Consider the following 23,817-nt stretch of genomic DNA (forward strand, 5'->3'; position numbering starts at 1 on the left):
CCTGTTAGTGTCATTGAAAAACATCTTAATAATCTAAAAATGAAAAACCAGTCCGGACCTGACCAAATCCCAGCAATGCTGTTGAAGCTCAGTGCGCCAGCAATTGCTAAACCCGTCACAACTCTAATTAATGAATCCTTGATGTCTGGATACTTACCCAAACTTTGGAAGACTGCAAGAGTAGTGCCTATCCATAAAAGTGGTGACACTACTTTGGTTTCTAACTATCGCCCTATATCATTGCTCCCGGTATTGTCAAAAATCTTAGAAAAATGTGTCCATACGCAACTATGTGAGTATTACCAACAATCAAACTATCTGACCCCTGATCAATCGGGCTTTCGCCAGAATCACTCCACTACAACTGCCCTCTTAAAAGTTTGCAATGACATCCAAACTGGCATGGAACAAGGAGACCTAACTGGAGCTATTTTCCTTGATTTTGCAAAGGCCTTTGACACAGTAGACCACGACATTCTACTGCACAAACTCAAAAACTCAGGTATTGGTGATCATTCGCTAAACTGGTTTCGATCGTATGTATCGGAACGCTCACAATATGTGTCCATTTCTGACAGCGACTCCCTCCCTCTCCCAGTCACGTGTGGTGTTCCCCAAGGTTCCATTCTTGGCCCCCTACTATTTTCATTATTTATAAATGATCTCCCAAATGTCTGCAAATCCTCAAACATACACATGTACGCAGATGACACGGTAATCTATGCGAACAATTCCGAACTACCACAGCTTGAGGCTGTGCTCCAAGACCAGTTTACAGAGGTAGAAAAGTGGATCGCAAAAAACAAACTCTTCCTGAACACTGACAAAACTGTCACAATGGTCTTTGGAACAGTACCTAAATTACACAAATTACACAATTCCCACCTATCCATCAAAACAATGTCAAATGGCACACTGACCGCAGTCCACTCTTTCAAATACTTGGGTATGATGTTAGACCCCAATCTATCTTTTGGCCTGCACATAGAAAAGCTTGCATCTAAACTTTATCCAAAACTAGGTGCCCTGTACAGAAACAAATCCTGCCTAAGCCCTTCAGTAAAGGAAAAGATTGTACAGCAAATGCTGATGCCAATCATTGATTATGGGGATGTAGTATATGCATCTGCATCGCAATCCCACATTAATAAACTCAACACATTGTATAACTCGTTCTGCCGATTTGTGCTACAATGTAATTACAGGACCCACCACTGTGACATGCTAAAAGAACTAAACTGGCTGTCGCTGGAATCCAGACGCACCCTTCATCTTTCCAGCCTTGTGTTTAAGAGCTTTTCGGGGAAACTCCCACCCTACCTGAACGCAATGCTTTCCCCGGCTGTTCCCACTTCCTATAACCTCCGATCCAGTACCAACACTTTACTTAGTCTACCTCAATATAAAAAGAAAGCAGCCCGATCCTCCTTCTCCTACAGAGCACCGCAATTGTGGAACGACCTCCCGCACAATTTAAAATCTTCCCTAAGCTTAAAGTCCTTTAAGAGATCCCTCTCTACATACTTGAAAACAGAATGTACCTGTCATTGTTGATTATATATTTCCTACCTGTTCTATGTTAAATTTTGTATATATTGTATATTAATATTGTATTTGTATTTTCACTAACTGTAACAATGCAATGATTTGTGGACCCAGGACATACTTGAAAACGAGAGAAATCTCAATGTATCTTTCCTGGTAAAATATTTTACAAATAAATAAATCATAAGCACTGGTTTTGTTTGTGTATGTTTTTGATGCGGTTGAATCACCTTTTATCTTGAGCCATTTTCACCTGACCGGTTACAAACTCACCTGATTGACCTCAACAGACCAACCCAACCTAACAAATAAAAAAACAGCACATATACCAGTCATTTACACCCAGAAACAGTTATACATTCAGCCACAAAACACCAATAAAAATAATGTGAACGGAACTACTACCCAAGTTAACAGTGACACTTAGAATCAATCATTGTTCGGTGAATGGCGCTGTAAAGTAGTTGATGCCGTGACAACCTCTAGCAGTTATAGAATCTGGGAACCGGCTTCAATAACTGGGAGCATAAACAAGACAATTTCTTGGACAGGCCTGGGCAGCAGCAACTCAACAATAGCTATAAATATATTTGTACATGGAGATAGAAAAAGGTGGACCATCTTGCAGCAAAAACTATACACAAAAAGCACCTAAATTGCTGGTTCTTTAGTTTAAATCTTGTTGTATTTTCTTGTGAACATATGTGGTTGTGACCATATGGGAAACTGGTCAAATAGAATATTGTCTGACACATTATTACACTCTAGGTTTAAAAATGTGTTATGCAAGTTCTTGTTGATGACTTCCAATATGTTAAAAAAAAAAAAAAACCTTCTAAGTACCTACATACAGTATAGTGCTAATGGGTCAGATGAACAAAAGATCAACAATAAAGTAACCTTGGCCCACAGCAGGGGTAGGCATCCTTTAGCACGCCAGATATTGTGGATTACAACTCCAATAATGCTCTCACAGTTAGAATGCTTTGTGGGAGATGTAGTGCAAAACATCTGCAGTGCTGAAGTCATGTTTTGAGGCTTTCATTAATTCAAGATAATTCAACCAACTTAAGTAACAATTTTTATAAACGATAATTAGACCTACTACTTGGATTACACAAAAATCCATACTTCAAACATTCAAACTGGGGAGGGGTGGGGGAGGAGAGAGGGAAAGGGGTATTTTATTACAAATAAAGTTGACTTTACACCTACAAAACAAAGTCTATAGATAGATAACTATTCAATAGAACCTCACCGCAATTATCCATGAAAATATAACAAAGGTTCTTTAATGTAAAAGAATGGGCATCCACATGATCAAAATAACAAAGAAATTGCATACATGTTTTGGGGTATATCTACTAAACAGTGATTTTCTTTTTCGCATTTGAGCAATGGGGTGTCTCTTTAAAGAAAGATATTGTATTATTATAAAAACAGCAAGCTATTAAATTAGTAAGGGGGATTGAAAGGCAAGAAAAACTGCATTTGTTTTATGTTACTATTTTATTACTATTTTGTCATTTATTAGCAACAACCTATTTCGCAGTGCTTTACAATATTCTAAAAGTGGAAAATGAAACATTAAAAAATGAGACAAGCATCCAGCGCAGGGGTGAGGGTAGCATTATATGAGGAGACAGCCAGAAAGGGTCAAGAGAAGGAAAAGTTAGGTATGGATGAGAACTCAGAACAAACATCAGCCGAGCGTTGTTTCAGGTCAAGAGATTGGTTAGGCTGAGATTAAGTTGAGATTGGTTAGGCTGAGATTGTTGGGTGAGGTGGTTCTCAAGAACAAATGAATGAGAAGAGGTGGTGATCTAAGAAAGAAACTCCATTGTTATAGAGATTAAAGATTGTGCATACATAGATTGATGGTAATGAGAAACAGCCCACTGTGATAGCCAAAAGGAGGAACAGAATGAAGTTTTGAGGCTACAGAGGTCAAGGGTAGGTTAATTGGAATGTTTAAATTTACCAAGAATTAGGGATGGAATATTAGAGTAAAGGAAGTATTACCAGGCAGCAAAATAGAAGAGAAGACGGAAAGCGGTAAATAACGGCAATGTTTGCAGAGATGGTTTTGAACAGGCAAGTAGAATGAATTTCTATGAGGAGAAACATAGGGGGAGGCGGGGTAGAAATTTGATGGAGCAGTAGGGTAATAGCAGAAACCCTACACTGCCACCTTTACAGTCAGATTGGCTTGGGCTGCGAGTAAAGTGAATGAAGATCATCACAGAATAACAAGGCAGGGGTAGCAGTGACAAATGGAGAAAGCCATGTTTCAGTTAAAGCAAGTAATTTTAGGGAGCATGGGGTGAATAAGTCACAAACAGTTTATTTAGTGATGTTGCACACACAGCGTGCATTCCAGAGGGCAGTGAGAATGGAGGACTTAAAGGGAATGTTACATGGGATAGGTAAAAGATTGGTTCCTGGTGGTAGCACAAGGTAGGTTTGTGGAGGAGGGACAAGGGTTTGGAGAGACATAACCAGTTGCTAGGAGCAGGACAGAAAGTAAGATTAGGTGGGAGTAAGATTTAAATTAGTTGGGGTGCAAGCTTGTATTTGGAGGATTAAGAAGGAGTTGGGGGAGAATGGGGGGAAAGGTAGGAGTAAAGTCCATGGGATGAGCAGAGAGAGGATGGACGTAAAGTGTGGGTGATGAAGATGCTGTGAGCAGGAACAGGTTAGCAGAAAGATAAATATTTTAGCTATGAGAAAAGAGAGGGTGGACATGAAAAAAAATAAGAAAAGGGAGAACATTATTAGGAATATAGGGAGTTTTTCCTTATAGATAAGAAGATTGGATGCAAAAACTAAAACCGTAGGAGTGTTTGGATGGGTGAAAGGTTAAAAGGCATAAAGATATTATAGTACTATACAAATATATAAAAGATTACTGTAAACTGCTATGGCTTTTTGGTTCTCCAGAAAGTACAAAACTACTGAATAATTTGTGCACTTGTCAAGTTAGACCCAGCTATACATTTCGGTAAATCACATTCTTTTTCTACATATGAAGGTTGGACATAAATGACATGCAAGGACAGGTTAAATGGAAAATTCAAACAAAACAGTGTTACACAGTACAATACATTATTTCAAGGAATCAATGTGCCACACTGAAAGCAGAATGATCAATTAAACAGTAGGCTAGAAATAATGATGCACACTATAAACGGACATACCATATGTATTCAAAGAGTTTCAATACCAGGCATTTACATTTTACTGTGGTATCTGAATGCATCTGAATCACAGATCTCAGATCTCAGATACGACGTCACCGAGAGTATTACAGCAGACTACTCAGTCATTTAACAATGACAGCAGTCAGGTTTGGGGTAACACTCTGGATTACAGCAAGGTCTCAGAGAGGAGTCTGTGCCCAAGTGAATCTGACTTTCTGCATACACCATTGCTTTTTCAAAACGGTCACGCTCCTGCAAAATGGCATTGACTACTGGCACCAGATCTTCAGGAATGCCTCCGTTCAGCAAGTTGTAGTTTTCTTCTGGATCAGTACCCAAATCAAATAGCAATGGTGGGTCATGGGCAGTGAGCAGTGCAGTGGCGTGACAGTCTGGATCTGGAGTTGACCCGCTGTTGAATGCTCCTTTTGGAGGATTACAGAGAAAATAAAGTCAAAATCTAAACCAATATTCCCCATGTGCCCTGTAATCCACTGGTAATCATAAACTTTTCACTTCAACTATTCTGCAAAGTCAACTTAAAATCGAAAACAGTCCATACCCCCAAGTATACAAAACTGTATACTTACCTTGCGTATAGAAGTGGGCCTTGTATTTGCCAAGCCTTAATGCAAAGATCCCTCTTTTGGGGTCAAGGGAACTTGGATAGTAATGGAATATTGTCCGCGGACTCTGCGTGTCAATGATGTAAAAATTATTGATTTGAGTAGGAAATATATATATATATATATATATATATATGTTAATTACAATATAATCCACTAAATACATGACAACAATGTGGGACGAAACGATTGGTTATAAATGGTGCCAGTATCTTTCCACTGGCAGATATTGTGTGTTAAAGAAATTAAAAATGTATATTGTAAGTCACCAGTTACTAGACGTGACCATCCATTTTATTACAAAATGCAAAAAGACAGACATTTTTACTTCTCTGTACTCTATTCATTCAAGCCTGTGCAAAGGAATGCAGCTAGCTTAAACACTGAGCAGAGATAAGACCTTAGAACTGCAGCAAGGGGGGTTGATAGAAGAAGAAAAAAACAGCAACAGCCCAGAAACAAATTTATATATATATATATATATATATATATATATATATATATATATATATATATCCACATATAACCAACTATAGTTGTATTTAATCATGTATAATTAGTACCTTTTTTTAATAATATTGAATATGCATGGAAAGAATATCAAAAGAGAAATGTCATTATTAAACAAACATTATCTGAATGCGTGTAAAAGATTAGAATATATATCACTACACAGTGTTTCAAACCGAAACCAGACACAGGATTACCAATGACAGATAACATTAAAAGTAATTAATTTTACTTTTTAAATATTAAGGATCTGATACAAAAGTTCCATTGTACTAAGAAAGTGAAACCAAGGCTAGGACATGTCAATATTCTAATTTTATGGACCAAAAGGACACAGTCAGACTGAGAAAAGTCTTTGAAGACTGACAGGTCTTTGATGGACGGGTATCATAAAGATAACCAAAAATGATGTCAAATGCAATGCATTACAAAATCCAGTTAATGCCTTACACCAAGTGACAATAGGAATTCCTGACAAGAATTTCTGGTGGAGTTATGACGCATCTACAGGATAGCCTGTAGGGAAGAAACGCCCGCCTTACTCGATTGGTCATTAAAACGAATGACTTAAAGGAAGATTCTCCTTTAACCCCTTAAGGACACATGACATGTGTGACATGTCATGATTCCCTTTTATTTCAGAAGTTTGGTCCTTAAGGGGTTAAAAATTAAGGACAAAGGAGAGAGAAGGGTCCTGGGGTCTGAGATCAGAGCAGAAAAGCTGACACATCTAACTTTCTTTATCTTTTCCAACCAACACTTAACCTTGAAATTCTTAACAATGAGAAATCTGTGAACTTATTTCCCACAATTCTCATTCATACTTGCATTCACAATTCCTGGGATATATCTCCAAGCCTAAAAGAAATTCTACAAAAATAAGCTGGTCATTATGCTGGTTTTATTTAATTTAGTTTAATTTGACTTAATTAATTTTACTAAAGACAGAAATATGTCTGGTTAAAAAGGCTGGTCAGATTTAAATTATTATGAAATCATAGTTAGCTAATGAAATATACTGTTTCAAGTTCCTTACTGCAGAAGGAATTAATAACAATATATTTACTGATAATTTGCGAAAAATAGTATATCAGCTATTAACCAGAAATATTGACTTATCTGGATTTAGGGATAGTCATCCATAATTAGGAAAGTTAAAATTCTGTAAACGTAAAGTCTGGTTAGAATTATTCTTATTGGTTATTGGATGAGAAGGAATGGTTAACTGATCTGGTATGAGAAATATTGTATTTTGTCATTGCAATATAAAAGTTATTTTGCCCGTGAGTATTGTAGCCAACAGTGAGTGAATTAACTCACTGTTATTCAGTGTGAGTTCAGACACAGAAAACATTTTTCAGCCATATTCTGTGTGCTGTCCTGTGAGATGTTGTGTTCTGTGTTAAGAATTGCATAGCGGATTTCAAAGAAAGTGTCCTGTCGTAAATCTTGTTGAATTTGCATCTATGTGGATATAAAGGTTGCTATTGAACTATCGGAAATTGTGTTAAACTGCCATATTGTATACTTATGTTATACCTAATTATTGTCACGCAGGTTACATTTTGATATAATTATTGTCACAATAAATTATATTTTTATAATTAGTTTGTGATTAATGTATGAAATACATATCCTCTAATAAAACTTACTCCAGTGTCTATAAGCGTTAAAAATAGTGAGGGTGTTTGAAACATCCTGTATATTTGTCTATCTCCTCTCTTACCCCACCTACTTATTTAAAGGACCACTCTAGTGCCAGGAAAACACTCTTTTTCCTGGCACGAGAGTGCCCTGAGGGTGCCCCCACCCTCAGGGACCCACTCCCACCGGGCTCTGGGGGGAGGAAGGGGTTAAATTTACCTCTTTCTCCAGCGCCGGGCGGGGAGCTTTCCTCCTCCTCCTCTTCTTCCTCGCGACGTCATCGGCTGAATGCGCATGCGCGTCAGGAGCCGCTCTCTCATTCAGCCGGTCGCATAGGAAAGCATTCATAATGCTTTCCTATGGACGCTTGCGTGCTCTCACTGATTTTCAGTGAGAATCACGCAAGCGCCTCTAGCGGCTGTCAATGAGACAGCCACTAGAGGCTGGCTTAACCCTCAGTATAAACATAGCAGTTTCTCTGAAACTATGTTTATAAAAAAAGGGTAAAAGCTAGCTGGACCTGGCACCCAGACCACTTCATTAAGCTGAAGTGGTCTGGGTGCCTAGAGTGGTTCTTTAAGCTGTACCTGTACACAATTCTTTCCTGTCTATTATAAGGCTAGACTAAGGGTTCCGATTCATACAGACTTCTTAAATAGGCAAGACTACTTTTGTATTTTAAATAACAAATTTGTCAGGATTAACTTAAATGTTTGTAACATAAAAAGTATTAAAAAAAAAAACAAAAAAAAAAAACAGACCACTGTAATTTTAGGTCCATACAATCACTTTATAAAATTAGACTTTGCACACATCTTGTACCATTTGGGTAATAGTCTTCCCATCAGTTCATCTATGGTAACTAATCCCAATCAATAACATCTCTCATTTGTGCACTTACTTGTTGTCCAGAAAACAGGACTTTGCCCAGGTCATACCCATCCAGTGTTACATTGGGAAGAGGAGCCCCAGTCAATGATGCTATTGTGGGCAGAATGTCTAAAGTACTTGCAAGCTCAGAGGTGACTCCTGCAGAACATGAGAATAATTAGAAACAGTTTAGATAAAAGAAAAAAAGAAAAAAAAAGAAAAAAAAAAAACCTAAATTTTGAAATTCATGCCAATGGGCATAAAATAAGAGAGCAGTAGCACAGTCCCAGCAAGGCGTTAATGGTCCATAATGGCACCACTTGGACGTGTTTTTTTTTTATATATATATATATATATATATATATATATATATATATATATATATATATATAAACAAAGAATCAGTTATTTTTGCACTGAAATATTCCACCTTAAAATGATAGTAAGTGGAGCCCTCAAAAAGCAAACACATATTAGTGTTATTTCAGTTTTTTGTTTTTTTCTGATTTGTGTTTTTAGATCTAATTGTGGTGTTTAATTTGTTCTATTATGGGGCTGAAGAAATGAAGATTTAAGAAAGATTTTTCCTTACAAGTATTAGATTTAAAATTAGGGTGAGCTAGTGATTTTCTTTTTTAATAGGGGGAGGGTGGCCAAGGGCTTCAGAAGAGAGAGTTTGGGGAAGGGACCCGCAGTTGCTGCCTATGAATGGGAGCTGGGGGTGTAATTATATATAGTTCCGTTTTTTATTCAACGGGTGCCAGAAATATATTGCCCCATTTTTCATTATAGGGCACAGGTGGGGCTCCAATTATTGAATTAAAGCCCCCAAATTCATTACTGGTTACCCAGTTGCTAGCTTTAGGTTTAAGAACCACTGTTTAGTGGACCTGTGCCCACCCACAGCATGTGAATGGGGTGGGCACATGTCCTCACTGTATGTATACACACACACAAATATACATGCTAGCATGATTTGGAGCCTGTTTTGCACAACCCAGACATTGGTAAATGTGAGCAGTGACAGATTTTGCTCTCTGAATGGACCCAAATACAGGGCCATTAAGACTAGAATATGACCCCTGCCTCCACGCTTAACCCAGGCCACCTACGACATTGAATTATGACCCAACGCTAGCCACTAGGCAGAATGGAAACACCACATTCGCAGATAATGAGATGTACATGGGCAATGCAAGAGTAAGAGTTGGAGGCCAGGACACACAAGTTGCACAAAAACTGCTCCTCCAGTTATTATTTACTCCCTAGTTAACCCCCCCTCCCCGGCAAGGTAACTGCCAACGATAGCGCAACACGGTGTTGACTTGGAACATGTCAGCACTGTGTGGCGCTATCGTTGGCAGCCTATACTCATAACCACCACTAATACACGCCACCCTTCCCATAAAGCAACCACATCGAGTAACCAATGGGTAGAAGGGCCACGACAAGTGGAACCCAACCCACAAGGAAGGCCGAAACAGGAGAGGTGGAGAGAATAGACAAGTAAAAACTAACATAATGTTATGCCTAACAGGCAATATTTATAGCTATCCTAGACCTCTAGGGTGGGAGCTCATGTGTATCATGCGTTTGATGTATGAATACATTGCCTACTGTTACCCATTAACTACATCCTGCTCTTCTTTTTGTACCCGATGAATACTTGGAAAACACAAATTGACAAAAAAAAAAAAAAACCTAGAATATAAAATAAATAAAAAATTATAAAAAATAAAAAATAAAAAAAAGTAATTTCTCTTTTATGGCCAGTATGCATTTGTGAATTTATATGCATGAAAATCCATTGAAATTACCTGGTTTTATCTTGCCTTCCCAGTACGCTATTGCGGGTTCTCTCATGCCCCCCTCATACGTGGTGGTTTTTCCACATTTCAAGAGCCCAGAACTACCTCCTCTCTCCATTCGCATGGTCTCAGGCCTGAAAATAGAAAAATAAGCTCTTCCAGTCAATTCAACAACCTGACCTAATTTTCCTACAGCAAACACTTTTAAAAGATAGGAAGGATAACCCCAGAACACATTCCAATATATTGAACAGGTTCTACCTGAGTTTACAGAATCTATACAGATCCACTCTTGGACTAGAGTCAATCGTGATCGCTTAAAATCCCATGTAAGCTTTGTTTTTAAATACAACAAAAGGCAAATTGTGTAAAATAAATAAATTAATGAATAAAAAAAAACGAAAAAAAAAAAAAAAACACTGACCCATTGTCTGACGTGAAGAAAAAGAATGTGTTATTTAAAATCCCAGAATCCCACACAGTCTGCAACAGCTCCCCTACTGATCCATCAAATTCCCGGAGAGCATCTCCAAACCGTCCCCGTGGAGTGGAGCCAGTGTATTTAGCACTTGCAAACTGTGGGTAATGAGTGTGCTGTGGATAGATGCAGAAAAAGGAAGGGTGAAATGCGCAATCAAAATAATTTAAAAAGTAGAACCTAAGTAATTTCTTAATTTAAGCCACAAGGTATTGGAGTTTTATATTCATATATAAATCCAGGTTCCCTCTGCAGGAGCATTTATTAGTATCCCCCTTTCAAGGAGAATGATTCACTTTCTTGATGGCTTGAAATGGGAACACCACCATGACAAGAAATTGGCTTGCCCAAATTCATCAGAATGGAGTTAATGTGCTGTAATATTCAAATTGTTAATAGGTTTCTCCCATGTATTGTAGTCCACATGTGCAAGTGACAAACAAGAGTTTCTTCCATAATTAGGGAAAGGGTGCCTATACGTCATAAGTGTATCACCGTATTCAATACATAATTCACGTTGGTTGACCAGTTACCTTTAGAAAGTGACATGTTTTTATACAGAATCAGTAAAGGTAAAACACCCAAATATTTAAAATTAAATTAAATATTAATAAACACAGAACCTGTTTTGAACCTGCGATCCAAACCCTAGTTGCAGTGTACAATGCAGTTAACGCACCCAGACAGCATGATCAGCAGTCAGGTGGAGGGGTGCGTAAGCCTGCATAGGTCGGCAAGTTGTTTTACACATCTTAAAAAAAAAAAAATTTACTTTGCATCTACATAACTTGACAAGGTTTTGGTTTTAAGTTGTTAGTGGATGAAAAACTTTGGGAATAACCCCCCCCCCCCACCCCCCTCTCCTCCCCCCAATGCTATAATCCTACCCCCACGCTTATTGCAGAAGCACTGAAAGTTAGCATGATTCTACTGGTTGGGTTTACTCACATGTGAGGCATAGTACAAGAAGAAAGGGTTCCTGTTTTTCACAGCTTGGTAAATGAATGATTTGCTGAATTCCACGTACATCGAGATAAGTCCTGTGAAATTCACTGGTTGCTGGATGATCTTTTCATTCAAGAATACAGGGAGCAGAGCTTCTCCAAGATCACATGTACCATAGCACCCAGTGTTTGGTGGAAAGCATGTGAGGTTATGACAGGGGCCCTGTATAGAGTGATACATAAATGGAGATTTTATAGCAGAGGAAGCACATTTAGTACAAAATGTCAAGAGAGCTTCAAACCTTTCAAACCTTCAAACCTTAACGTGCATTTGAAAAAGTTGGCAAATTAGTTGAAGCAAGTAAGCACATAATAAAAGGAATACCTTCAGACATTTAATCCCAAAGAATGCCACGTTAGAGCACGCCAATATTTTGTTCCAGCACTTATTTCCCCAAATTCCATCAGTGCAGCTGGTGCACTGGCACCAGAGTGCTCACACGGTCAATCTCGCTACTGCCTTTTGCATCCAAGATCCTTGAAACAGTTGTGTATGCAAGATTGACAGACTTCCTTGAGTCTAACTCTCTGCTATACCCGCTTCAGTCTGGTTTCCGCGCTAAGCACTCTGTGGAAACGGCACTGACCAAAGTATCCAATGATCTACTCGCTGCAAAATCTCATGGTCACTACTCTATCCTAATTCTCCTTGACCGGTCTGTGGCTTTTGACACTGTTGGTCATCAACAGCTTCTTCTCATCCTCCGCAATATCGGTCTACAAGATATTGCTCTCTCCTGGTGCTCCTCCTACCTCTCCCAGTGCTCTTTCAGTGTTTCTTTCTCTGATTCTGCTTCTTCTCACCAACTACTCTCTGTTGCTGCCCCCCAAGGTTAAGTTCTTGGTCCCCTATTTTCCTCTATCTATACTGCCTTCCTTGGTAAACTCATTAGCTCCTTTGGCTTCCAATATAATTTCTATGCGGATGACACGCAAATCTACCTGTCCTCTCCCTGTCCCTCTTGACTAGTGTCTCTGACTGCCTCTCTGCTATTTCTAACAGGATGGCTGTCCACTTCCTTAAACTCAACTTGACAAAAACTGAAATTCTAGTCTTTCCTCCCTCAAGTGTTGCTACTCCTGTGTCTGTCTCCCTCCAAGTCAACGATGCTACCATCTGCTCCACCACGCAGGCTCGCTGCCTAGGTGTTCTCTTTAACTCATGTTCAGTCTATCACCAAATTCTGTTTCCATCTCAAAAACATTGCGCGCATCTGACCCTACTTAACACCAGATGCGACTAAGGCACTGGTCCATTCCATTGCTCTTTCTCGCCTTGACTACTGTAATCCGCTTCTCAGTGGTCTTATGTGCTCCCAACTTGCGCCATTACAGTCCATAATGAATGCGGCGGCGAGGCTCATCTTCCTGTCAGCCCGCACCTCCCACGCCTCACCCTTTTGTTAGTCCCTACATTGGCTTCCTGTAAGATATATGGCTCAATTTAAAATTCTGGTTCTTGCTTTCAAATCTCTACATAATGCTGCTCCCACCTATCTATCCTCATTAATACACAAGTATGTCCCGTCTAGGCCCTTACGCTCTGCTGAAGACTTATGTCTATCTTCTGTCCGTACTCCCACCTTCAAGACTTCTCAGGGGCTGTACCGTTCCTGTGGAACTCACTTCTCTCCTCAGTTAGATGCTCACCCATTATCCACTACTTCAAAAAATCATTAAAAACCCACTTATTCATAAAAGCATATCAATTAAACTGTTAATAGCTCCCGACTGATTCCTCTCTTGCAACTGTCATTAGTCTAATACTATCCTTACCTTTTGTGTCACTTTACCCCACTCCCTCTAGCATGTAAACTCATGGAGCAGGGCCCTCAACCCCTTTGTTCCTGTGTGTCCAACTTGTCTGGTTATAACTACATGTCTGTTCGTCCACCCACTGTTAGCGCTATATAAATATTATTATTATTATTCATAACAATAATGACAGTTGAGGGCATGTGTCACAAAACAATAACCACAACAGGAGCAAACTAGAGAATTGGAGAGCTGAAATAAACCAAGCCTATAGAGCTCCAGCAATGAATGCAAGAGTAAGTGTCTTTCACCCAATGAGTGCTCTGCCCCAAACACATTTTCCATCTTCTTGCTTCTGAGCACTCATGGCATCAGGGCAACACTTGAGTTATTGGGTGGGCTGGAGTACAAGTTCAAAATTCTGCCCTGCTTGTGGTTATTGTGTTGTGACACATGCCCTCAATTGTCACGACCTAATAACTTTTTATATAGTCAGTGTGAGCACTGCCCCAGTTGCTCTTCTGATGTAGTGCCAAAGCCATAAGTGGCGGGAAACATGGAGATGGAACGGGAGTGTGGCGGATACCACTAAGCGCTAAAACTTTGTTAAAGACTACAACACTCTCCTGGCTCCCTGTGTTACCTTCCCCCTCAATGTGATTCCACCAAGTGCCTCTCTGCCCCGTCCACAGACCATACTCCAAGCCTGAGTATCTAAGACTTTACAGCGGGACTTCTCTATGTATTTCATGGAACTCCGGCTTGGCCGCAAACATCACCTCAGCCCGATCTTATTACATTGTGATTTTCACCCCTTTCCCAACATCAAATGCTAGCGTTTTTCGGAGGGGTGCTCCAGTTAATCAAGGGTAACAAATCGCTATTCATGAGCCAATGAGCCAGGGGGAACCCCCTCACTGTCTGAAATGGTTTTCGGCTAGGACTTGTAACAGATCGACGGGCACCCTAACTGGGTACCTCCATTGATGAATGCTCCTAGCGCTTCCTGAGGGCTCCAAGCATTCTAGCAGACACCACAACCACCGAACCTGGAGAAGCATACGAATGCTCTCAAAACATATGAATGCTGTAAACCGCTGAACAGGAAAAGCATACAATCAGCTTACACTCTTGGCAATCAGCATACAATCCAATTCCCCCAATGACGAGACGACACTTCGTTTTGAGGGTCAAGCAGAACTGACTGTACTGGCACATACAGCCTCTTTTATTCACAATCCACAAACATAGTACTGCCCACAGTGTTTTGAAATACAACCAATCAATCCGTACAATACACACAGACACTCCCATACAAAATCCTCAACTCTGCCTGTGATATGATTACTGAACACAATGGTTAATATAATTATCACAGGCAGATAAATACAGTTTTTACCACATATTCAAACTCAGCACACTTTAATTATAAACAGTCAAAATTCAGCCAATTCCATCTAGGGGTTAAAACGTTAGCTGGAGGTCCCTTTTTGACCGACCGCAAGCACATTTTCATGCCCAAAACAGTTCCAGAGAATCAGGCAGTGCAGTCAGTCTATTTCCCATGTTAAAGTCAGTTCAAACACACAAACGACAACCATTCCAATTATCGAACTGTCGAATGGCGTTTGAACTGTCGAATGCATTGAAGTCTGGAGAAGATAAAACTTCAGCTGAATTAAAGATGGCCGCCGCCACGTGTTAGTTTTTTTCCGAATGGCAGCCACCCAGCATTCGGCAATTTAATTACAGCAGGCTCCCAGCCTGGGAGGTAAATTGCCTGCACACTTCCACTTCTGGGTGGTCCGCCTGTGTGGTACCTGGTTCAGTAAGCCCCATTTACTGAACCAAGTGGGAGAAAGCCAGGAACACCGTATATTAACAGTCTGGGGACAAAGTCTTAAAGGAGCATTGTCACAAATAGGTCTGGGGACACCCTCTTAAAGGGGCATTGTTCCCAAAAGTCACAGTATGTCCCCAGATGGTTCTTAAAGGGCCAGCAGCAGCATATTAAAATACAATATGCCCAAATACTGTATTTAAAGGGCCAAATCTCCCAGGGGCCATAGTCAGCAGGCAGGAGGCGGGCAAACAGGCTTCTCCAATGCCCAGTGGCGAGGTTGGTTTTGCCACAGGACTGTTCTAGCGGCCTGGCTAAAATTTAACAGAGTGGCTGTCACGATTGGCCCCGTGCCATTCAGAGGGCCAGGATGGGCCGTTCCACAGGTGCCAAAAAGGGGATTTGAACTCTGGACTCTTGCTCCTATCAATCTCAGCCCACCTGAAGCTGATGCCCAAATTAGCCAGGTATAAGACACTGAAGAAGTCCAAACATTTGATCCCTGAAGAAGTCCAAACATTTGACCGGACGAAACGCGTTGGATTAACCCCTTGTGGACATTTCTTTTATTTATATGTGTTTATTTTACTTTTTATACTGCTGCTCCTTATCCCTACTGTGGTGATTTTGAAAGAAAACATCCATCCAGGAGGGCACATTAACTTGGAGATACGCTTTTTTTATACTTCTTAAGTGTAAGTGCGACCAATAAATTTGTTATACATTATTTTATACGTACTTTACTATATTTGATCTTTTTATTTCATATATCTGGTTGGAAGATTTTACATCTCATCTCATACTCATCTAATACCCCGGAGTGGGTGAAAGGCCTGATTATCTCATTCGTTTGTGAGTGTATTCATATCACATTTATTTCACATCCCTACTATATACCATTTTACGCTATGTTAGCCATTTGATTTATTCACACAGAGCATATGTCTGGAGAATTCACCTAAATACAGGTCATTCTATTATATATTATATCTATACGTATTCTGGGTGATTTCCACTTTTTTGTATAGGTATAAGACACTGCCTCTCCCTGATGGCAGTGTCAGTCCATTGACTCTGGTTCCTGTGTTTGTGATCCAGTGTTCTCCAGTTGGCTCCTGACCTTGGCTTATTCTTATCGTGTGTCCTGACCTCTGGCATCCTCTGATTTTGGCTTACCCTTGTTTATCCTGACTTCTAGCTCCCTCTGACTTTTTGCTTATCCTCGACGATTCTCTTGCTTGTGTCCTTGCCTGTACTGTGACTGGGAGCAATATCCTGCACAGCCCTATGCACAGACTCACAGGCCATCTGGTCACCTTGGTCTGTTTATTTGCGTGCAACTCTGCATACCGGACTCCCAACTAAGGTTAGGCCTGACAGTGGCGTTTCCCTAAAACTCCACGATCACAGTGCTATTTTGCCAGGTTGGGCACGCCAACATGTGCAATGCAGGGATGTATGGCTTGTAGAGATTCAGGGATGTTTTGTCTCTCTGTTTTGGTGCATGCAGGGGGTCGGTGTATAAAACAGAGCTGGAGGGAACCACAAGGACTTTAGCAGAACCGGACCATATTCCCCTGGGACTTCGGCTTGGTCGTGGTTACCAAGATTGCCCCGGTCAACTTCAACCCCTGTTTCCAGCCACTTCCCAGCCAGGAGAGCGCTAATTGGAGGCGAGGTACAGGAGACTATGCCGTACCATAACTCCCTAAGCCAGGGGGAGCACCCCCTTTTTCAGTCCACTCCTGGTATTTGACCAGTAAATGGCACATCCGCTCATTTGGTCAATAAAACCAGTTGTACTTGTGCATCTGTGTCAGGATGAGCACCTAGGTATGTTTGTGTGTGTGTGTGTGTCATGTGTACATGAATTTGTGCGTATATGTATGTATGTGACTGCTTGGATGTATGCACATACGTACTTACACAGATATACACACGCAATCTAACACCAATACTAGGCACACATGTACATCCACATTGGGGCCAAAATCTTATTTTGAGCGAGTCACCATCTTCCTTGCCAGAGGTCCCCTGGGCAGAAGTTTTACTTCGAAAAAGTGATTAAGACTGTTATTTTATACCTTTTGTTTTTATCTGTTGTTGGTGTAAATCATTTGTTTATCATCTATTTTTTGTATGCACTGTGACTATTTTTTGATCATATATAAATATTCCTTTATTAAGTTCTGCCTTTGTCTGGTAAAGAATCACATTACCTGAAGATACTAATTAATGTTTTGCAATTGCTTAAATATTGTGCTAAGTTGTATTTGGTGGGATTTATAAAATTGTCTTGGGGTGGCAGCGTTAAAATAGTAATATTTATATTATTATGGTTAAGTGTGGGTGGTGTTAAGTGGGATTTTATCATTATTTCTGGTCTAGTGCAGACAAATAGTGAACTTTAACCCTTTCACCACCACAACTACGTCACGCACACTTTTGAAGTAGTATTCAAACACCAACACTACACACAAAAGCACACCTGCATTTAAAAGTCAACACTACATGCAAACATTACACACAAGTACACCACTAAATTCCAATGGCAACAGTATATACAAATACACATACTTAATACAAAAACATGCTTACATTCAAACGCATAAATACTGCTCACAAGTACAACCAAAATGGTAGATCCCCGAGCTGGCAAAGCATTTTTGGAGTTATCCTACAGATGGGGATCTACCTTTTGGCCACACTTGCAGAGGGGTGCCCAGAAAACATACTTGCACCAGGGCCCTCTCTACATTAGTTCCACTACTGGGATGCTAAATGAGAGGTGCCTGGATGAAAGAGCAGGACACAGCGCTTCCGATTCTGCCCGAGTCTGTGAGTAACCAGTTGTATGCCTATAAAACGGCCAATGGTGTGCCAATTGTATGCATCTAAATGAGATTGCCATGATGTGCCAAGTTTCTTCATTTTTAAAATATGCATTACAAGCGAGTGGGTCGCGAAAAAAAAAAAAAGTTTTCAAAAGTTTGGGAAGTCCTGATCTAGACTCTAGAACACCCTCTATTCAATAAATTAGTGTTGTTACTTTATATTGACATCATGCTAGCCAAAACAGGGACAATACTGAAATCACCAACAGGTGTGGTGTTGGATCATTTATTCTTTGAAAATGCTATGCAGATTGTCAATAATGAGTGAGACCGGAGTGGGCAATTTCTGTGATCACAATCCCTGGAAGCCAATTGAGGTCTATTACTGGTCAGCCCCTAGTGTATTTAAATGTCAAGCAACACATGGTACAGCATTCGTAGAGCCTACTAGAGGACTCAATGTAGCCTATTAGTTATGAGCAGACAATAGTTATGGCATGTTGCCACACAAATCAGATGGTGAGATAGCCTCTGGGCACTTTTGATTTGCTGGAGGAATCCAGAATTTTGTCCACTCTACACTTCTATCTAATATGTAAACGAGTTTTGGACAAAGTAACCACAAATACAGATAACCTTATATATTATGTTACCTGGTCATGAGAGTAGGGAACTCCCAGAAAGTGCTGAAATCCCTGTTGTGTGGGCAGAAATGTACCATTCAGCCCAAGCCCAACGTGCCACTTTCCCACAATAGCGGTTTCATAGCCTTGTGATTGTAGGAGCTCAGCAATTGTCACCTCACTATGTGGAAGACCACCTCGAGAGCTAGGGTAAAATACACCAGGGAACACTCCAGTTCGGCTCGGATATCTGCCAGTCAGGAGACTAGCTCTGCCAGCAAAAACAAACAAACAATGAAATCAGAAAGTAAAAAAGGAGTCAAGTACAAAATGTTTTAACAGATTTTAAAAAAAAAGAGGAGAGAGAAGAGTGAAGAAGAAATTCAGGTAAGACTTCTAGGGTGTAATAAAAAAGGAAATAGGGTCGCACTCAATCACATCAATTTAAACACAGGGTGCTACTGGGCATGGGTCAGCAAAAAAAACCCAAGAAATATATACTTTCTATTTCTAGGGTGTAATAGGCAAAATAGTAAAGATACCTGGGGTACACCTATTCTCCCCTCCTGATACCAATATTGTGTGTGCCAGTAAGTTAATAAATAGAAACAGGTTCATACATGCGGTCATCTTCTCCTGATGCTGGTGGCAGCTACATGCGGTGTCTGACACAAACATCTGTCTTAAAAGGAAGGAGATTTAGAAAAGCAAAAGAAAGATCAGCACAATTTGCGATTGGCTTCATCACATATTATGGGTGCAGTACCTCCAGCTTTTTTCATGTCATTTTCAAGCACTTAGTCAAAAACTGGAGGGATCCCCAAGACAAGCCTTCAGCATGCAATACCAAAAAGAGGACGTTCATTTCCTCAATATCTGTTCAAACATGTGAGCATGCAGAATGAGAGGCTGTGAGCTTGGAGCTTAAGGTGGATTTGTTAAAAAAGAAAAAAAAGAAAAAAGAAAAAATATGCAAAGACCCCAGAAGGTGACAAAACCTCCCAGAGCTAACAGTGCAATGGCCAAAGGTAGTTTGTACTTACCTGAGGGTTTAATAGGTATATATATATATATATATATGAAGAGACACTGGGTAATGAAAGACAAATTTGACTGTTAAGGTAGGGGAGATGTGAAACACAATAGATGGCACAAATAACAGGTAAACAAGCTCTCTTGACCCCTGTTGTAAAGCACTGCATTCCAAATGCTCCCCCAACAATTAAAACACATCCATTTTTTGTATCAGTACCAATCACCCAGTAGCGGAACTCCTGCCGGTACAGCTGCACCAGGGTCTGCACGATGGGACGCTCAATGTGCATCTTGATCAGGGGCTGTAGGGTGCCGCAGCTTATTAACAGCACAAAACAGGCCCCTGTCAGATGTGCAGGAAAGAAGTGAGTTCAGATAACTTCCTCCCAGATATCAGAGAGCTGCATGGGGAGAGGGTAAGAGAGAAATGACTAGACTCCCAGCAACCACAGACCCATCTCAGCCTCAGCCAGCAGTCCTACTGGAATTGGGATATAACGTGCAGGGCCGGCCTTAAGGGTGTGCGAGCTGTGCGGCCGCACAGCTCACACATGGCCGGCCGGGATAAAAAAAAAAAAAAAAAATTGCGGCAGGGACGGAGCTTACCTGCGGCAGGGGCGGAGCTAAAATGCCATCTAACTGCTGCAGGGGAAGCAGGAAGGAGTCCCTGCTTCCCCAACAACCAGAATCCAGGGGCTGCACTGCCTGTCTGCCTCCACAAGGAACAGAGGTAAATATGTGATTGTCTGCTTGTCTGTCTGTGTGGCTGTCTGCCTGTGTGTGTGTGACTGTGTTTGACTGTGTGTGTGTGTGTGACTCTGTATATTTGACTGTCTGCCTGTGTGTGTGTGTGTGTGGCTGTCTAGGTGTGTGTATGTGTGACTCTGTATATTTGACTGTCTGCCTGTGTGTGTGTGTGTGTGTGTGTGACTGTATATTTGACTGTCTGCCTGTGTGTGTGTGACTCTGTATATTTGACTGTCTGCCTGTGTGTGTGTGTGTGTGTGTGTCTGTCTGCGTGTGTGTATGTATGACTCTGTATATTTGACTGTCTGCCTGTGTGTGTATGTGTGACTCTGTATATTTGACTGTCTGCCTGTGTGTGTGTGTGTATGTGTGACTCTGTATATTTGACTGTCTGCCTGTGTGTGTGTGTGTATGTGTGACTCTGTATATTTGACTGTCTGCCTGTGTGTGTGTGTGTGTGTGTGTGTGAGACTCTGTATATTTGACTGTGCCTGTGTGTGTGGGTGTGGCTGTCTGCGTGTGTGTATGTGTGACTCTGTATATTTGACTGTCTGCCTGTGTGTGTATGTGTGACTCTGTATATTTGACTGTCTGCCTGTGTGTGTGTGTGTGTGAGACTCTGTATATTTGACTGTGCCTGTGTGTGTGTGTGTGTGTGTGAGACTCTGTATATTTGACTGTGCCTGTGTGTGTGTGTGTGTGGCTGTCTGCGTGTGTGTATGTGTGACTCTGTATATTTGACTGTCTGCCTGTGTGTGTGTGTGTGTGTGTGTGGCTGTCTGCGTGTGTGTGTGACTCTGTATATTTGACTGTCTGCCTGTGTGTGTGTGTGTGTGTGACTGTCTGGGCAGACTAGATGGGCCGAATGGTTCTTATCTGCCGTCACATTCTAGGCGTGTGTGTGTGTGTCTGTCTGTCTGTCACTGACTGACTGCCTGCGTGTGCGCATGTGTGTGAGTGTGTGAGTAGGGGGAAGGAGTGGGGGCGCTGTGAAGATTTTTCGCACAGGGCGCCCAAAGCTGGCCCTGATAACATGCATGCATGAATCTGTCTCAGTATATATATCTGTGTGTTTTTATGTCAGTATATGTGTGCAGCAATGTATATATCCATGCATTCCAGAATTCAAACACAATACACAAATATACCACTGCATTTAAATGCCAAACTACACACAAATGCACACCTGCATCTGATAGAAGGGGAGGAGGAGCTAAAGATTTTCTTGCACCAACACCATCCTTACATTAGTTCACCGCTGCATCTTTTTCTGCCATTATTGTGAGTTTTTTTGCCCCTCTATGCCATATATCTGTGCTTTTAGGGATGCAATGGTTAATTAGGGGTGAGAATTTGGCCATGACTGCAGGAGAAGGAGTAGGTATAATGTGCACTAGGTAAAGTCCAGGGCATCACACTTCCCAATTAAAGGAGATTCATAAGAGTAATAATATGAAACAGTATAAATATATACAGTACCTGGATGGGGAACACACAGGTGCTGCACTGTAGAAATCTTTAAATCTCAGTCCTCTAGATGCCATCAAGTCCAGATTGGGGGTGAGGGAGGTGGGATGTCCATAGCACCCCAAATCACCATATCCCAAGTCATCAGCAAATATTAGAACAATATTTGGGGGGTCACTAAATACGGGCTGTAAGAAAGCCCCAACAAAGAATAAAGTCCAGAGTGCCATAGAGGAGCTGTGTTAATACAGACTTTGATCAGAGGGTCTGTCCTGCAGCATGAGGGCAATTTCCTTGAAAAAACAAAACAAACAAACAAAACAATAAAAATAAGACACACCTTTCTCCAATGTTATGGCTTTACCATGCCCATAAAAAACAGGGAGAAAATGTAGGTTACATAAATACAAATACAAAGGAAGTTCAGTTAATATACCGAAGAACAGAATGATATGAATAAGAAGTGCTCACTGCTGCAGCTGAGCAAAGTATAACAGGGAAATAACGCATTAAAATGAAAATAAATCGGAACAGATACACAATGTTACTGAGGCTTCCTGTGACAGAACTGTGAGTTAGCAGTATTGAGGCGGAAAAGCTTTATATGAGTGGGAGTGGCAGCATGATAAAATATTTCGAGTTAATGTAAAATGGAACACACATACCGAGCACACTGTGTGTGTCTTGCTAGTGTAGCAGGCTAAGATTCCATGGCTCTCCTTTAACCCAGGTTAAAGAACTCGGTCACATGACTCAAATCACGTGAGAGGACAATGTCCTGCAAGGCATTATGGATTATGTAGTGTCCAATCCCAGCTGTCGCCAATACAGCTCTGACATTCTCTCAAAGTATAGGAAGTAGAAAAATAATTTGATACTACTGTAACTACAGCTTGGCCCTTATAGTGTTAATGGTATAAATAAAAGAAACACAGATAGGGGCGGAGGGGAAACTCCCATGTGTCTTGCTAATGTAACAGGCTGTAAGATTCTATAGCTCTCATTGAACCCATGTTACAGAACTCTACAGTTCTAATACAGGAAGGAGGAAAATAATCAGATAATATTGTGTACTTCAACTACAGCTGCCAGTTTCTGCATATTTCCTGTCCATTCTCTATTGTGATATACTGCAATGTAGTATGTAGAATTGATATGCTGCAGGAATGAAAACAGTGAGTTATTCACTAAACACAGAGCAACAGCAAACAAAAAAAATAGCAACAGCAAACAAAAAACAGTTTAGTGAACAAGCCCTAGAGTGTACCTGCCATGGTACATGCGTGATATCAAAATAAATATAATATGAAGCCCCTGCTATATATTGCACAATTATAGCAAGTGTATAGATAATAGGAAACACGTAAAAATATGGTGATGTGCCACTAATTTCTCAGCATAGAGGGACTACAGCATGGGTCTGTACACTGAAAAGTGAGTGATGGCAAAGCAGTAGAACCTTCCTATTAGGGCATGGGTGTCCAAAGGTTAGATCCCCAGATGTTTTAAAATTACAGCTTTCATGATGCTTTGACATTCTAAAGGCATGCAAAGCATTAAAGGACCACTATAGGCACCCAGACCACTTCAGCTTAATGAAGTGGTCTAGGTGCCAGGTCCATCTAGGATTAACCCTTTCTGCTGTAAACATAACAGTTTCAGAGAAACTGCTATGTTTACAAATGGGTTAATCCAGCCTCTAGTGGCTGTCTCATTGACAGCCACTAGAGGCACTTCCGAGCGTCTCTGAGAAGACGCCAGCGTCCATAGGAAAGTATTGTGAATGCTTTCCTATGAGACTGGCTGAATGCGCGCGTGGCTCATGCCGCAC

At 40.8% G+C, this 23,817-nt stretch overlaps 1 protein-coding gene across 2 annotated transcripts; it reads right to left on the reverse strand.

Annotated features, from left to right (window-relative positions):
• Window positions 1-4,629: 4,629 nt before the first annotated feature.
• LOC134603315 (arylsulfatase A-like) lies at window positions 4,630-22,739 on the reverse strand. 2 transcript variants are annotated; one of them, XM_063449170.1, is made up of 9 exons: window positions 22,652-22,739; window positions 21,999-22,279; window positions 18,768-19,008; window positions 11,630-11,848; window positions 10,628-10,797; window positions 10,213-10,337; window positions 8,427-8,554; window positions 5,336-5,438; window positions 4,630-5,170 (listed from the first exon to the last, which is right to left on the reverse strand). In XM_063449170.1, the coding sequence occupies exons 2-9, from the start codon at window positions 22,214-22,216 to the stop codon at window positions 4,872-4,874; spliced, it is 1,503 nt and encodes a 500-aa protein (XP_063305240.1). In that variant the 5' UTR covers window positions 22,217-22,279; window positions 22,652-22,739; the 3' UTR covers window positions 4,630-4,871. The 2 variants fall into 2 exon arrangements, with proteins under 2 accessions (XP_063305240.1, XP_063305241.1); XM_063449171.1 differs by lacking the exon at window positions 22,652-22,739 and adding an exon at window positions 22,423-22,604.
• Window positions 22,740-23,817: the final 1,078 nt, after the last annotated feature.

The sequence above is a fragment of the Pelobates fuscus genome, chromosome 3 (assembly GCF_036172605.1).
Source record: "Pelobates fuscus isolate aPelFus1 chromosome 3, aPelFus1.pri, whole genome shotgun sequence".
Classification (NCBI taxonomy): Eukaryota; Metazoa; Chordata; class Amphibia; order Anura; family Pelobatidae; genus Pelobates; species Pelobates fuscus.